At 36.9% G+C, this 17,431-nt stretch overlaps 1 protein-coding gene across 1 annotated transcript in view; it reads left to right on the top strand.

The window, feature by feature from the left end:
- Positions 1-840: 840 nt before the first annotated feature.
- The window catches only part of il17ra1a (interleukin 17 receptor A1a), an 18,954-nt gene continuing 2,363 nt past the window's right edge, over positions 841-17,431 (top strand). Inside the window, exons 1-11 of the mRNA XM_061960690.1 lie at positions 841-1,032; positions 6,150-6,174; positions 6,284-6,430; positions 7,657-7,778; positions 9,324-9,450; positions 11,546-11,593; positions 11,668-11,810; positions 15,430-15,504; positions 15,578-15,647; positions 16,931-17,044; positions 17,124-17,431. The exon at positions 17,124-17,431 is cut by the window's right edge and continues 2,363 nt beyond it. Of these exons, the coding sequence (XP_061816674.1) occupies positions 946-1,032; positions 6,150-6,174; positions 6,284-6,430; positions 7,657-7,778; positions 9,324-9,450; positions 11,546-11,593; positions 11,668-11,810; positions 15,430-15,504; positions 15,578-15,647; positions 16,931-17,044; positions 17,124-17,431 (1,266 nt within the window). The 5' untranslated portion in view covers positions 841-945. The remainder of the gene's footprint in view (positions 1,033-6,149; positions 6,175-6,283; positions 6,431-7,656; positions 7,779-9,323; positions 9,451-11,545; positions 11,594-11,667; positions 11,811-15,429; positions 15,505-15,577; positions 15,648-16,930; positions 17,045-17,123) is intronic.

The raw sequence follows: 17,431 nt of genomic DNA, 5'->3' as shown, positions 1-17,431 counted from the left end.
TTTTATTTTTTATTTTATATTACTATGGAGAGATTAATTGATTGATCTGTAAATAATTAATCTTTTGGTCTCATCTACAAAATGCAACAAAAAAGCCCCCAATTTGAGGTGTTTATTAAATTATTTTGGCTGATCAAAAGATAGATATGTAACCAAATAAGTGGCTTTATGGTCAGTGGATCCTTTGATCATTAAACTATAATTGTATGGGACAAGTGGTAGGAAATGGATGGATGAATGAGATTTGGAAAAAAACAAAAACATTTTAATTTAATTTTGAAATACAAAAAATACAGTTAGAAAAACAAAGCCTTCTTCCTTTTCTGTGTCTGCAATGACTAGGTCCACAAAACAGTTTTATTTTCATTTTATATTTCTTATAACAAACATTTAAATTATCAGTGTGCGATAAGATATCTAAAACATCATCTCTATTGCAAAACATAAACATAGCTTTGTGATATCAGTGACAAAGCAAATTAATGTAATGGTTTACAGTATATCTAATTAATACATGTTCTTATTATTTTTTCAGATGTACAATGGAATTTGTTTGGCATGAAGTAACGTTCAAGCGCCATCTACTGGAGATTATATCAACAATGTAACTTTTTTTTTATAACACAATGCAACTCCCCAGTTGCGGATGCTTGGCTATAGAAATTAAAAAACAATCCAATACGACAGTGTCAACCAAAAGTGATCGTTGTCATCCTCACCAAAAGCAACTATTATAAATGAGAGCACACAGGTTTGCCTCATGTACTCGGTGGTGATTATGTAAAATCCCACGTGATTTGAAGGCAACATGGTTACCTTCCCACAGAAGCAGGAAGTGGTTTATTAATCTCAGCTGCCTTTCACTTTATACACGCAGTCGAGAAATTGCCCCTCATGGCCAAACATAGACACGTACCGCACTGAGAGGAACATTAATATTAAACAATGAGGCTGTATGGACTTTTTCTGACGTTGTCTCTGTCGTCCGCGGTGAACATTTTGACATCCCCGCCGTTAAACTGCACCCAACAGGTAAATCCACGCACACACACACACACACACTTTTAGTTTAAACTTTGTTGTCTGCAGTCGGGTGTATTCATAATTGAATTTATTAAGTTATGTTTGTAACCTCTCAACTAAGTTGAATAGCTTTTCTCTTTTCTAAATTGTGAACTTGCGCGTTTATAAAGGGCTTGTAGGTAATGTGGGATAGTGCAGTACTTGGCTTTAAACAGCAATAGCGCTGTTGAGCCAGTTATTGATTGATGGATTGAAACTTTTATTAGTAGATTGCACAGTGAAGTACATATTCCGTACAATTGACCACTAAATGGTAACACCCGAATAAGTTTTTCAACTTGTTTAAATCGGGGTCCATTGATTCATGATACAGATATATACTATCAAATATATACTAACATCATAATACAGTCATCACTCAAGATAATCATCAGAGTATATACATTGAATTATTTACATTATTTACAATCCGGGGTGTGGGATATGGAAGGGGGTGGTGGGTTAGGTTTGGTTGGTATCAACACTTCAGTCATCAACAATCAGTATCAACAATTGCATCATCAGAGAAATTGATATTGAAACAGTGTAGGTCTGACTTGGTAGGATATGTACAGCAAGTAGTGGACATAGAGAGAGAGATCAGAAAGTTTAAGAAAAAGTGTCTACATTTAATTGTTTGATTGTTTACATTTGATTATCTACAATCCTAAGAGGTATTATGTGGAAGGGAGGGTGTTCGTTTAGGGTTGTAGTTGCCTGGAGGTGTTTTTTTAGTGCGGTTTTGAGGATAGAGATGCCCTTTTTTTTTACACCTGTTGGGAGTGCATTCCATATTGATGTGGCATAGAAAGAGAATGAGTTAAGACCTTTGTTAGTTCGGAATCTGGGTTTAACGTGGTTAGTGGGGCTCTCTCTGGTGTTGTGGTTATGGCGGAAGTAGTTTGACATGTACTTCGGTATCAGGGAGGTGTAGCGGATTTTATAGACTAGGCTCAGTGCAAGTTGTTTTACTCTGTCCTCCACCCTGAGCCAGCGCTGCTAGGGAAGGGCGAATCGGTCCAATATCGATATTGTTTTAGTTTTCTGTGCGTATTTTCACAATTTTTTTGGGTGGGTTGTTTACATTGTTACTATGTTTGTATTATATTCATGTAATGTTACAACTCAGTGTGTAAGTTAGTGGACATAGGAGTGCTTTGGGTGCAAACTATTCAAGGGGTTTACTTTGAACGCAAGTCAATCGTAGTTTTTAAACTTATATTTTCCCCTTCACCCCCGAAAAAAAACAAGATAACTTAATAAAAGGGACTACTTGTAATATTTTAACTCCGTGTTCCCCAACCTTTTTTGCTCCATGGACCGGTTTAATGTAGGCATTATTTTTCAGGGACCAGCTTTCCACTTGTGCCAGATAAGTACAGCAAAAATAAATGCATGAAAAATACAACTCACTATAACGCTGAATTAGTGGGAGCCCTGGACTTGTTTCTTTGCGATGAAATTCAGATGGAAATCAGCCTTTGGCTACAATCTGTCAAATTAATATTTTATATGTTCATTAATGTGCATTATATCATGTCACAAAGTTATAAAAAATATAACAAATTAAAATTCCTATTAGGAGTTTTATTGTACATCTATAAAAAAGCTTATTGGTGTGTATCGTGGGACAGACGAAAGTTAAGTCGGAGAAAATGCAGTCATTTATATATTATTTAATGTTTCTCTGCGGCCCAGTAGCAAATGCGTCATGGACCGGTACCGGTCCCCGGAGCGGTGGTTGGGGACCACTGTTTTAACTGACAATACTTGTATAATAATTATGTAGGGCTGCAACAACTAATCGATCAAATCGATTAAAATCGATTATAAAAATAGTTGGCGATGAATTTAGTCATCGATTCGTTGGATCTATGCTATGCGCATGCGCAGAGGCTACTTTTTATTTTTTTATTTTATTTTTTTTTATAATAAACCTTTATTTATAAACTGCAACATTTACAAACAGCTGAGAAACAATAATCAAAATAAGTATGGTGCCAGTATGCTGTTTTTTTCCCCCAATAAAATACTGGAAAGGATAGAAATGTAGTTTGTCTCTTTTATCCGATTATTAATCGATTAATCAAAATAATAATCGACAGATTAATCGATTATCAAATTAGTTGTTAGTTGCAGCCCTATAATTATGTATTTTCCCCATTGTAGGATAAATAAAAGTATATCCTAAGTCTATCCTAAATTGTATTTTATTGTTCTATGTCTGTAATGTTGAATTGTCGATTGTGTGTGTGTGTGTGTGTGTGTGTGTGTGTCGTTTGCCTGAAGCATTTTCTGATTATTAGTACAGTATGATAAACAAATAGGTAGCAAAGTCATTAGTAAACTGTATTGGAATTCTGGGCATGTATTCATTTGTAGTTTACATGTAGTTTTTGCACTGATAAGTTCCCCCCCCCCCCCCCCCCCCAAAAAAAAAAAAGAGAGAAAAAAACACTACAATGTAATAAAAGGGACTACTTGTAATATTTTAACTGACAATAATTGTATAATAATTATGTAATTTTACCCATTGTTGGATAAATAAAAGTATATCCTAAGTCTATCCTAAATTGTATTTTATAGTTCTATTTCTGTAATGTTGAATTGTTTAATTGTGTGTGCGTGTGTGTGTGTGTGTGTGTGTGTGTGTGTGTGTGCGTGTGTGTGTGTGTGCGTGTGTGTGTGTGTGTGTGTGTGTGTGTCGTTTGCCTGAAGCATTTCTACTCAGTTTTTTTCTGATTTCAAGTACAGTACAAATAAGTAGCAAAGTCATTAGTAAACCGTATTGCAATTCCAGGCATGTATTTATTTGATATCAGATCGACACAAACATTTTAAGTATCGCCCAATTGTTGTATTGTAAATATTTATTTTAGACATGTTAAAAAAAAAGAAACCCAAAATAAAACCACAATAATGAGTAATGAAATAAAAATAATAACAACGTAGTGATGTTTCCAACATTTTTCCAGTATCACATTCTAAAATGTCCGCATTTCCACGCATTAAACTGACTAATAGAATTGGCCTAGTAAAGGAGACCAAATCAGTCCGAGCACACTGTTCAGTATCATAATAATAATAATACATTTTATTTGGTATAGCGCTTTTCAGAGTACTCAAAGACGCTTTACAAGATAAAAAATTTAAATATGAAACAGTTCAAAGTAATAATATAAAATACAGGAAATATAAAAGCAGTACATTGTAAAATACATAATAACACTGGACATTTACAAGACGGGACATTACAAGACGCAGAACACTAATCACAGGTTAAAAGCAGATCTGAAGGGGTGTGTTTTGAGAAGGCTTTTGAAGGTAGGAAGGTCTGATCATGACCACTGGTTGGCTCAACTGGAGCCAGCATTGCTGTATTGGATTAAAAGAGTGTAAAAGTGACTAAAGGGTGTTCTTTCACACCTAGAATGCTCTCATAACATTAAAAAAAATGTATTCAGAATGTCGTAAACAGGTTTTTTATTCTCTAATATTCAATTATTATTCATGACTACTGCTTCATGGAAATTCAAATATCGCAGTCATGTCCGGAATTAATTAAAGGCCCACGTAAGAACTTGCCATTTTGGTGGCGCCAGTGGACCAAAACGGTAGTGTTTTGCTTGAAGAAAGACCACATTTCCCATGAGGACCAGCGCATAACGTTGTAAATCGTCAGAAACTACTCTCACGTACATACAGTATATAGTGACACTTGTGGTTAGAGTGTCCGCCCTGAGATTGGTAGGTCATGAGTTCAAACCCCGGCCGAGTCATACCAAAAATAATAAAAATGGGACCCATTACCTCCCTGCTTGACACTCAGCATCAAGGGTTGGAATTGGGGGTTAAAACACCAAAAATGATTCCCGGGCGCGGCCACCGCTGCTACTCACTGCTTCCCTCACCTCCCAGGGGGTAATCAAAAGTGATGGGTCAAATGCAGAGAATAATTTCGCCACACCTAGTGTGTGTGTGTGTGTGACAATCATGGGTACTTCAACTTTTAACAATAATACCAAAAGATTTCCACAGTAGGAACCTACATCTTTTACTCAAACTTTATTTTTGCAGGTTGCAGTCATCGCATTGTTTTTTTCTTTATACAGTACTTTTGAGTTTGTTGCGTGGCTGGTCGAGTCAGTGTGGAACTGCGAACTATCACGCTAGTGGCTATTTATTGCTACCACGCAAATTTCCGATAGCGAACATTAGCATTAGCATTTTGATTTGAGCATCGAAAGGTACTTACTCGTCCAGTAGGAACAGAACCAAGGCAGTATAGGTCGAACATCTCTCCTCGTCTTTGAGCTCACGCTAGCTAGTGAAAGTCGGGCCAATGTTGAACCTTGACTGTCTTTTTATCCGGGTAACCCCAATTTATCTTCTTTTTGTGTACTCAGACAAAACTTAAAGTTTTTTGTTTTTTTTATTGTTTTACAGCTTCGGCTATGATAACAGTAACGCATCGACTACAGTCTTTTTAATGAACAGGAAAAGGGGGGAGTGACTTATTTCATAAAGTAGTCTGCACATTTGTAGTTTTTTGTGTGGCAGGGTTCCTACCACCCTCCTCAAAGGTGCTTAGTGCCAGTGAAAGTGATACAGCCCCCCCAGGCCATGCCATTCAACTAGTTGTGAGTTGGTGTATCATCCCAAAAGTTATGAAAATATTTTTTGGAAAGCTGAAAAGTTACTTAGTGCTGATTTAACAGTAATAAACGAGGGACAACTGTAGATTGTTTGTTTCATAGCGTTCTGGAAAAAGTTGCTTGTTAATGCCTCTACTGAGAAAAGGCAGGATAAATATGTTCTTTGTTTTTGTCTTCATTACTTTTTACTTTTTATGTATACAATATTTTTCATCAACTGCATACAGAATGTCTTCTAAGGTGTGTTTATAATGTCAGTGCTCTTATTTCAAGCTTAACAAGTTTGCTGTCTAAACTGGATGAGGAAAGAACAAGTAGAAAGAGGAAGGAGTGAGGTTGACCTGTTTGAGGAAGTCAGTGCTAAAACCAAAACATTCATTTGTTCCTGTAAAATCATAAAAGATCAAATCTAACTTGCTATTTTTTTGACAGGGTTTGAGATGCACAGTCAGTTCAAGTGAGTGGTTATCATTCATAAAGATTGTGGCTTAAAATAAAATAAAAACATGCATTTAATAGAAAGTCATTATTGCATATACCATTTGAGGTTGTGTGTGTGAGTGCAGGTAACTGCCTAGATAAAGGATGGCTGAAAGTGAAAGACTACACTCCCAGCAGTCCAGAGGGGCTGAAGGTGACTGTGACAACCAAGGAAGATGAGGCAGGACAGCTGCAGCCTGTACTCGCTGTTAACTGGAACATGAAGGATGATGGTGAGTCAGTCAGTTTGCTTATCTACCATTATATAAGTGAGGCAGCGTTTGTTTGCTCGAATTTTATAATAAATATAAGACTAGGATTAACTTAATTGATTCCCAGGGGGAAAATGCTAATCATTTGGGTAATAAACTCAGGTGTTATTGTCATCAACGATTATCCATGCCCAATTATTAATTTCTAATAATTTATTTTATGCTGTGTTGTGGAGGTAGGAATCTTTGGCCACCTCTCAATTCGATTACGATTCAGGAGCTTCGATTCGATTAAACATCGATTATTGATGCTTCTTTAATATATGTATATTGATTCAGGTTCGCATTTCTTTTCGTTTCACTAAATACACGTTTATCACCTGCATCTTTAAAAAAAAAAAAACAGTGCATTTGTAATAAGAAACTGTTAAATTAATTAATAAATAATAATTAATAAATGTGTGCAAAACTGGAACATTAGAGCCGTAAAATAATGGAGGAGGTGGCTCGCTGCAGTCAGCCAAATTTTAGAACTGTCTGCATTATTTTATTTACAATAAATACATTGATTATTGATTGTTGACGTCTACTAATCCACTTTGTAATCGTTCATGTCTGAATTACGATGCATCTAAAAATCGTTTATTTCCCCCACTTTTACTGTGTTGACAATAACTGGACTCCACATAACTAGATCCCATTGCATAGTGCTGTTATTCTACAAGCTTCTAATGTTTCCACTTGCTATATTAACTTGCAATGCCTTTAGTTTATTCAACACAAACAGGAAGAAATGAGCTCTAACATTAAATGGTCACTGAATGAAGCTCTTGACAGGATTACCTGTTGCTGCTATGCAGTTTGTGCCTAAAATAACATAACATATCGTAATGTCCCTGTCCGTTCATAGCGAGTGAGAAGGACTGAAACACAGTGTAGTGGAGCCATTGTGATTAATTAACCGTGATGTTTTTAATCACGGTTAAAAGTTACAGTTAAAGTACCACTGATAGTCACACACACACTAGGTGTGGTGAAATGACCCTCTGTGTTTGACCCATCCCCTTGTTCCATCCCCTGGGAGTGACTAGTAAAACCGGTTGTGATCATACAGTACTTACTATACCAGGCTTGGTTTATTTTTTAACCTCTGATTTAATCATTACTGAAAGAGCAAACATATTCCTTTGACTTTAAAAACCAATGTTGGATAAGAAGGAAGTCCTAAATCTGGTCTCTCTCTGCAGGCAGTATCCGCTACCTGAATGCCACTGAACTTCATCTTGTTGTCTTAGCCACCAATGAGCACCTGTGTGTCCGATATTCCTTTAAAGACAAACTCCCAATGAGAAATTCATTTGGCAACAAGGTAGGTTTTAAAATCATCTTATTGTTTGTAATACTATGTTTTGTATTTGTCCTGTCCTCTTCATACATCTTGCATAAACTCACAGGCAGATAAACTCCATCCCCAACTACCACGCAGACAGCTATGTATCACGTTGACTGTCTATAATGAGGTAACTGGCAGCAGGGTCAAACTGACAAAGAAAAATCATACAATTAACAAAGTGTCCGAATACCTGTTACAATATACAGTATGTAAGGGAAGCATTATGTACCTTTTTAACCTAAAATTACAGTGCATTTAACAATGGAACTAATTCCCAATTATACCATAAGTTGATATCTGGAAGCATAATGTTGCTAGATACAATATATCTCTTGCACATTTCTTTACTGAAAGCTAGTCTGACCATATGTTCATTAAATACCATCAATACTTTGAAACTCTTGAAAATGAAATGATGTTCGATAAAAAGGGTGTGAGCTCTTGTCACTACCCGACCTGTAACGGACGACCCGTTCGGTCCACGCACGCATAAAGACTGTCACTTCAACTTGTTTTACTGCAATTATGTTTGTTCACTGTTATTATGGTTTTCTTTTTTTTGGTAATATTTATTTTAATAACAATGTCATATAAAATATCACATACAAAACAAAACTACTGTTATTTAGAGTACAATATTTATTTTGAAACTGTACAGAGCCGTACAAAAACCAGAACAATGTGCTCAGCAGCCCTGAATGGCAAAGAAATCCATCTTTTTTTCACTACTTTATATACATCAAATACATCAATTCACAATTCTGGTAATTAAAAATTCTACTTTTTGTTAGGCCGCAGATAAAGAAGTTAATTGCCTCAATTAAAAAAAAATCAATATTTAAAAAAATAATTATACAACGGGAGTCAGTGACGCCTCCGTGTGTCAGTAGTTGTAATTGTACTATAACACTTCTGATTTTAAAAAAATCTACCCCTTGTTTATTTTTATGTTTTTATTTTCCTTTATTACTATGTTCCATCCATCCATTTTCTACCACTTTTCCCTTTCGGGGTCGAGGGGGGTGCCGGAGCCTACTATGTTATATATTATTTTTATTGAATCAATAATAATGATAAACCATTGATAAAACATTCAAATATCACAGCACGTGATGTAACTGACCCTGCGTCGTAAAATATTTTTAAAAAGGAAGAGTCGTAGTCTTCGCGCATCCATGGCCCGATCCAGTTTTCCGAAACCAGTCTGTTGGTGACAGCTCTGCCCTTTCTCTGACATGAATAACTAATCAGTCACCTACTGATGATGTCATTAGCTAGAGAGACACACTATGCGACTTACATAAAAATACACCAGCATGGGTTACCAAGTGATAACTAAACATACTGACTAAAAAAATAACCCTGGTAAGGCAGAACCGTATATGATTTTTCAAAAGAAGTTGCAGGGCGAAACGGTTTCTTTTTAGCAAGTTGCAATGATGCAGACAGGTTCAACAGTACCACTTTCTATTGTGCGTTCTTGTTTTTGGATTAAGTTCTACATAATATGTTATGTGTCAGTGGTCGTTTTCAGCAAACATGCTAGTGTTGGACCCAGGACACATGTATCGAGTTTCTGTCTTCAACATCCCCAAACCAGAAATGTTCCACAGCAACTATGACATCAGCACTCAGGTCCATGTTCCTGGTGAGTGCAAACCATCTGCAATGTATTGGATTTGTTATTTTCTAGTTTTCTTCCTGCTTCCGTCTGGTTCCCTCATTAGGGTTTGGACGTGTATCTTGGACAAGTACCGAACTTTAATTGGTGTTCATTCTTTTAACCAAACATCTGAACAGTGGAAGCCATTTAAGTCGACGCTAGGCCTGGGCAGATATTCGATAAGTCAATTAACCGAACGATAAATGAAAATTAAGTCTGTAATTTTTCTAGCTTGGCTCTCCAAGTACCACCATAATGACCAACATTTAAATACAGTAGCATAGTAGGCCTAAATATTAATTAAAAACAAGACAGAGGTTATATTTAACAATTATATTTAATATTTTTGACCACTGTAACATTACACACATCTTGAACAGTAACACTGAGTTTATTATTTAACTGATTCTTTGGCGTACCACTAGATGAGCCCGCGTACCACTAGTGGTACTCGAATCACTGGTCTACACCATTAACACTTTGCATATGTTTCAGCAGCTGCTCGTGTTTGTGCCATAGCGGAATGAAAATACGGGTGTGAATCCTCTTGTCATTCATTAAGTGTCTTTTTGTCTTTGTGCAGAGAGGCGGGGTCGCTAGCATGCACACAGTGCAACAAGTTAGCCCGTAAGGAACACATGGAGAACAAAATGATCGCAAAATCAAATAACACCGCACCAGTGTGGAAATATTTCAATTTCAAACCTTTGGAACAGGATAAGACAGTTTGCCGATTTAGCCAAAAAAATATTTTTGGTGGAAGATTTTGCAAATTTGGTAAATAAATAACCAAAAAATTTACATTTTGTTGTTTTCTTACTGTACCGAAAATTAACCGAACCATGGCCTCTAAACCGAGGTACCGAACCAAAATTTTTGTGTACCGTTACACCCCTAGTGTACACACATTCAAAGGCTCTAATTTAACCATCAACTTTTAAAGTCCTCTTGATATATTTTTAGACATGTGCTGCCCACTGATATATTATGAATTTTTGATTAAATCCTGGTATTTTTAATGCTCTAATAGACTCATTGGATATAATTGTATCTTTGATTAATTCTTAACATTTTAGCTATCTAATAGAGTGTATGTTTGATCTCATAAACCACCACTTTGGTGCCTAATGTTGTGTGTGTGTGTGTGTGTGTGTGTGTGTGTGTGTGTGTGTGTGTGTGTGTGTGTGTGTGTGTGTGTGTGTGTGTGTGTGTGTGTGTGTGTGTGTGTGTGTGTGTGTGTGTGTGTGTGTGTGTGTGTGTCTGTCTGCGTGCATGCACGCTGAAAGTCCCTCCTCACGACATAATGTCCATTCACCGTTGTGCCTTTCCTCCCTCACATCATTGGAACTGTAAAAATATATAAATAATTATGGCCAGGACTAACATTGAAGTTGATATAAAATATTGAAGGAGTAGACCTTATTCAAATGCAACTTACGAGAGATGTGTTGTGTGATGTTGAATGGAAAAATTATGCCCTCAAGTTCAGAATGTCTATGCGACCAAACTATTGGTTCAGGCCGGGAGAAGACACATCTAAATATTTTTTCATCACACTTTGTTTGCTCTGATTCAACTTTTAACTGGATATAGCATGTACTAAAAAACTCTAGTCACTTTTTGTTAAAATCAAAAATACATTTTGTTCCTGAAATGATTATTAAACTTGTTTGTTGTGTTTGCACAATCATCAACTGGACTCAGACTGTTAACTTGAAAGAAACGTCTTATAGTTTTCACACCACCAGTGAGACTTTGTTTACTGCAGAATGCAGTTGTTGCTGACAAGCAAAATAAAGAAAAAACTTCGGAAGGAAAATAATTTGTTCTCTTTATGCTCAGAAAACGTACTGAAACATAACTGAAAACCATGGCCAAAAAGCAGAGATACAGACCGGGGGTTATCTGTATCGTTATATAATTAGATGGGTTGTCGACATAACCAGGACCGACTTAAGCGGGTTACACTGTATTAAATACATTTGTCAAGAACTCTGGTTTTATTTTGGCTAACTAAAATGGATTTTTTATCGTCAAGACTTTGAAACATGAGCTCATTTTCCATCTGATTTTGAATCAGGTTGTGAAGACTCAGTGATGAAAATGACCCAGTTTTGCATAGAGAGAGGTGAGCCACTGCTATTCTAAGAAATGGTGGGGGTTTCCACGAGTTAATAGGCTTTGTTTTTTGCGCTTTTGTAGGAAGTCTTTGGCAGTCTAACATCAGTGTGGCAGCCAAAGAAAGACCTGCACTGACCGTCCGCTTCAGGCCTGACCCACTGTGTGAAGAGTACATAGTTATTGTTACTTGTGAATCCATCCAACAAGTTGAACATGTGTTTAAGGTAAAATCATCCTCTTTTGACCAGCGCTATTACAAAAATCAGTCTCTTACATGGATTTGTGTCTGAGGTAATTGACCTAGAACATTACAGTGGGTGCTGATTACAACACCCTGTGCTATGTGGTCTAGTTTTCTACCTCAGCTTTTTCAAACAGGAAACCCAATTGTCCTCCTTAAGTGTTTATGCTTCTTATTAAAAAAACACACTTTACTCCCCTCACAAATGTTTTTTTTTTTTGGTAGTTTATGGACAATGTGCATTGTACATCAGTGGGTGCACCAGATTTAGCTATCAGCTCATTTCCATCTGTAGTCCTTAAAACACACGTATTTGACACCACCTGACTTACAACAACATACATATATGCGATAGAAAATATTAAGGCTGTGAATCTTTGGGTGTCCCACGATTCGATTCAATATCGATTCTTGGGGTCACGATTCGATTCAAAATTGATTTTTTTTTCAATTCAACACGATTTTCGATTCAAAAATGATTTTTTTCCCGATTCAAAACGATTCTCTATTCATTCAATACATAGGATTTCAGCAGGATCTACCCCAGTCTGCTGACATGCAAGCAGAGTAGTAGATTTTTGTAAAAAGCTTTTATAATTGTTAATGACAATGTTTTATCAACTGATTGCCATTATGTAAATTTGTTTTAACTATTAAATGAACCAAAAATATGACTGATTTTATCTTTGTGAAAATATTGAACACAGTGTGTTGTCAAGCTTATGAGATGCGATGCAAGTGTAAGCCACTGACACTTTTGTTCTTTTTTTTAATTTTTTTTTTACAAATGTCTAATGATAATGTCAATGACGGATTTTTAATCACTGCTGTGTTGAAATTATAACTAATATTGATACTGTTGTTGATAATATAAATTTTTGTTTCACTACTTTTGGTTTGTTCTGTGTCGTGTTTGTGTCTCCTCTCAATTGCTCTGTTTATTGCAGTTCTGAGTGTTGCTGGGTCGGGTTTGGTTTTGGAATTGGATTGCATTGTAATGGTAATGCTGTATATTGTTTTGTTGGATTGATTAATTTAAAAAAAATTTAAAATGTTTTTTTTAAATAAATAAATAAAAAATACAGATTTTTAAAAAATGAGAATCGATTCTGAATCGCACAACGGGAGAATAGCGATTAAAATTCGATTTACACTTCCAAACCTTGCGCCACCGGTCGCGGAGGAGGTCTCGCAATGATCTATTGCAAGAAGTGGAAAGTCTTCTCCCGCCTTTTCTCCCTTAAATCCACTGTTTTGCAACTTCTCCCAAAATCATTGCTGCTGTGTACCAACCACAGCAACAAAGATTTTATAAGTGATTTTTCTGCTTTTCTCACTCATCTTTCTTCACTTTCCCCTAATATAGTACTGCTGGAGAATTTACATTTTCATGTGGACAGCACTAATAATACCATCTCCAATGATTTTTCAGCTTGTCTCCAAAGCTTTGGTCTGCAACAGTACATCAACTTCCCTACTCACTGTAAAGGACACACACTTGATTTGGTTTGCTGTTCAGGTGTAAATATTGTAAATACAACTTCCAATTCACTACTCTACTCCGATCACCTGCTCGTATCTTTCACTGTCAAATTAAGTTTTTCTATAATTACCTTCCCCCGCAATATTTGTTTTCGCAAAATCAAGGACATCAACACTGACGCTCTTTCCACCGCCATTGACAGCCTCCCCAGCATAGACTCTCTTTCCTCTCCTGATAAACTAGTCACCTACTACATCAATAATCTTCATCATCTACTTGACATGCTGGCTCCAGTGAAAAACAGAACTGTCCCTTTCACCAACTCTGCACCCTGGTTTACACCCACACTCCGCAAATCAAAAACCAAGAGTCGCCAACTTGAACGTCTCTACAAAAAAACTGGGACATGTACAAAACCTAAAACCAGTGGAGTTGGCACGTTGTGTAATTCCTAAATAAAAACAGAACACAATAATTTGCGAATCCTTTTGAACTTATATTCAATTGAATAGACTGTAAAGACAAGATATTTAATGTTCGAACAGAGAAACGTATTATTTTTTTTACAAATAATCGTTAACTTAGAATTGAATGGCAGCAAGACATTGCAAAAAAGTTGGCACAGGGGCATTTTTACCACTGTGTTACATGGCCTTTCCTTTTAACAACACTCAGTAAACGTTTGGGAACTGAGGAGACCAATTTTTTAAGCTTTTCAGGTGGAATTATTTCCCATTCTGGCTTGATGTACAGCTTAAGTTGTTCAACAGTCCGTTGTGGTATTTTAGGCTTCATATTGCACCACACATTTTTAATGGGAGACAGGTCTAGACTACAGGCGGGCTCGTCTAGTACCCGCCTCTATCCTCCTTCAAAACCGCACTATAAGAACAACCCTAGCCTAACCTCCTCCTCTCACCACATCCCACCTCCCGGATTGTAAATAATCAAATGTATATACTTGTTCTTATGCTTTCTGAGCTCACTATGTTCACGGCTCGCTGTACATATCCTACGAAGTGAGACCTACACTGTTACAATGTCAATTTCTCAGATGATATAATTGTTGATGACTGAAGTATGCTGATAGCAACCCAACCTAACCCCCCCGCCCCAACCCCTCCACATCCTCTGTCTTTGGTCCCCTGTTTTTTATCATCTATATTCTACCTCTAGGCATTATTTTCAATTAATTTAAAGTACATTTTAATTGTTATGCGGATGATCCCCAGCTTGTTGTTTTTATCCAATTGATTGTATTGTTTTGTTTTTGTACGGTGTCCTTGAGTGCCTAGAAAGGTGCCTTTTATACGTAAAATGTTTTAATAGTATTATTTTATTAAGATATTATGATTTCTCTTCTCACTCCATGCAGAGAATCCACAGCGAGACAGAAAGACGCCACAACCAAACTGTTCCGTAATTGGCGTGTCCCTCCCATTGCTCTGTGAATACTGTTAACTGATTGGATGTTAGCATGTCCCTTAATTGCTGAGTGTCACTTCCTGTTTCCTGTTTAAGATCCCAAAGCGTGAGTGACTTCATAAAACGCAGTTAGCTTCCTAATTTCAGGTTTTTTTACAACAAATATAAATATATATCGAACATTTTATTGAACGTATTTTGTATTCATATCGATTGCGTCTATTGTGATATATATTGATATTGTTTTATCGGCCAAGCCCTACCTGTTACTCCTTGAATCATCTTGCTTTTGACCTTGACAAGTGTTTGTCTTCTGTGCACTTCCATTCTGCTCTAAGTTTGTTTTGCGCTACCTGTGTTTTCCAATTCAACTACCTTTTTGCCTGCACTTCACTTTCTTTGCTCTGCATTCAGGGGTCCAGACCAACAATGCCAACACAAGAACATAACACTTATCCCACAACTACTTGTTTAAAAGGATATCGATATAAAGGTGTACACTTATTAAATGCATATGCTGCAATATATATTGTATTAAATGCCTGTTCAAAGAGGCCTATAATTATAAATTGCCTACGCTACAGGGTATAAAAAAATACCTGTATTAAAATTATTTCAGACCACTCTACAATATACAGCTATGATGCACAGTTAGTTGATACAGTGTTTCATGATATGTTCAACTCTTTTCCAGGCCAACCAGACGGACTTAAACAGAACATTCAGCCTTAATAAATGGCCCAGATCCTGCTGCCATTTTGACGTTGAGGTAAACATAAGAGCTGCATTGAACATACTTCCCATGATCGCCTCACATTGTGTTGAAATGATTTTCATTTTAGGTAAAACCAATTTTCCAAAAATGTGGCCAAGACTGTGCCCGTCACAAGAAAACCCTGCTAATTTGTCCAGGTTTGGCTTTGTCTATTAAACTCAAAATGAGCTATAGAATGTATTTACAGTGGATCCCATTTATGTTGACGCCCCTCGACTCATGACATAAGCAATTGTCACCTTAACGGAAATCGAAACCGAAGCTAGCCATTGCTTGCACATTTTCCTGTGACTTCAACCAGAGGCATGGTGGAAAGAGCGATAATAGAGGATTCTGGATCATACGGAGGTTTTGTTGACATGCTTACTTTTCACTGTGTGCACATTTTAATGCCGTGTTGTTGTTTTATGCTTATCAATAAATATGTGCACACCTGCAAAATAGAGGGAGGAATTTTTTATGGAAATTATCCCTTTGGGTGTCAAGATTTATGTTGACAAAGTATGTATGTCAATGTTGACTCAAGTGTGCATTTCTTAGTAATAACTTGATGACTTAAACAATATAGACAACTTCAGTAAGTTCCACTGTATATAAAGAGTATTGCCTTGCAAATTGTACATACAGTATATGGTGAGACAGGAGTCTCATAACTTGAAATGTCAGTCCCTTTTACTTGTACTTTGGTATCTTCAGTTTTAAGTAAGGACGGGTGCCTTTTACATTTGAATCGATATGGTACCAATTCCCGTTACCTGAAAACCTCAACCCAATTTCAATATTTTCAAGATGTTGGAAAGCAGTAGTGTATAGACTAGGGTGTGTTGCCTTAGACAGGAAGTAAGAAGTCTTTGCCATTAAGTTGAATGTGACAGTCTTTTATTTTGTGCCCTACAAAGTGTGTTTGTTACACACCATTTGTTTATTGTATTGTAACGAGAATTTTAGTTGTAGCCTCGATCACCAAATTTGGAGGTGTGGAAATCTTCATGTAAAATTGTTAACGCTAATCAGTAGCATGTCTATGGCAAATCCAATGTAAATTATCATCAAGATGGCGCATTTTGAAAAGTTGAGCCTTACTGTATTTTTGAGTGCCTTTTTCTTGCTTTGTTGGCATGGAGAATTGACTGTTTGTTTCCCGACCAAGTCTGTAACTGGACGTGACATCACGTGCAAAAATGTGTTGAAATATGGCACCGTTGATTTTACGTTAATCGGCGGACTTAGATCTGTGCCTATAAAAGTACAAAATTTGGTACCCATTCCTAGTTTTAAGGATGGATTTTTCCACAAGACTCAAAGGGTGCTTGCTTTTAGAGGTTTCACTATAGTTTGTCTGCAAAGAATATTTGAGGCTAGGTTGACATTATTCATTTTCTAAGTGTTAATACATTTACTGTATTGTGACCGTTATCAGCTGTGCCAACTGATGCCCAAGTTGCTCCTCAATACACACCTGTTATTGTGAGTGTGGTGCTCCTATGTGCTGGGATCCTGTCTGTTTATATGTGCATCCTCCGCCGAAAACCAGGTTTGTCCCATTGGCACATGTTTCCTCCGCATCCAATCATTTTTTTGTTATTGCATCTCTATTTTTGTGACATTTTCAGGCAAACCTTGTGATCCTTTCACTCCTGATGAAATTAAAATACCAGAACCACCACCAAAAATCCAACAAACCCCTAAAGTTCTGGTGATCTACTCCCAAGACCACCGTCTATACAGGGACATAGTGTTAAAGCTCTGTGCCTTCCTCCAGGCCAAGTGTGGCGCCAAGGTGCTGATAGATCTTCTCGACACCAACTTTTTAAGCATGATTGGGCGCCTCCCGTGGCTGGAGTGGCAGCGACAGCAGCTGAAATACCCCACTGATAAGATCTTAGTACTCTGCTCGCCGGGTGTTCAGGCAAAGTGGAGG

Source organism: Nerophis lumbriciformis, linkage group LG05, assembly GCF_033978685.3.
Source record: "Nerophis lumbriciformis linkage group LG05, RoL_Nlum_v2.1, whole genome shotgun sequence".
NCBI lineage: Eukaryota > Metazoa > Chordata > Actinopteri > Syngnathiformes > Syngnathidae > Nerophis > Nerophis lumbriciformis.
Note: the sequence above shows the minus strand (reverse complement) of the source record. Positions and strands in the feature narration are given on the sequence as shown.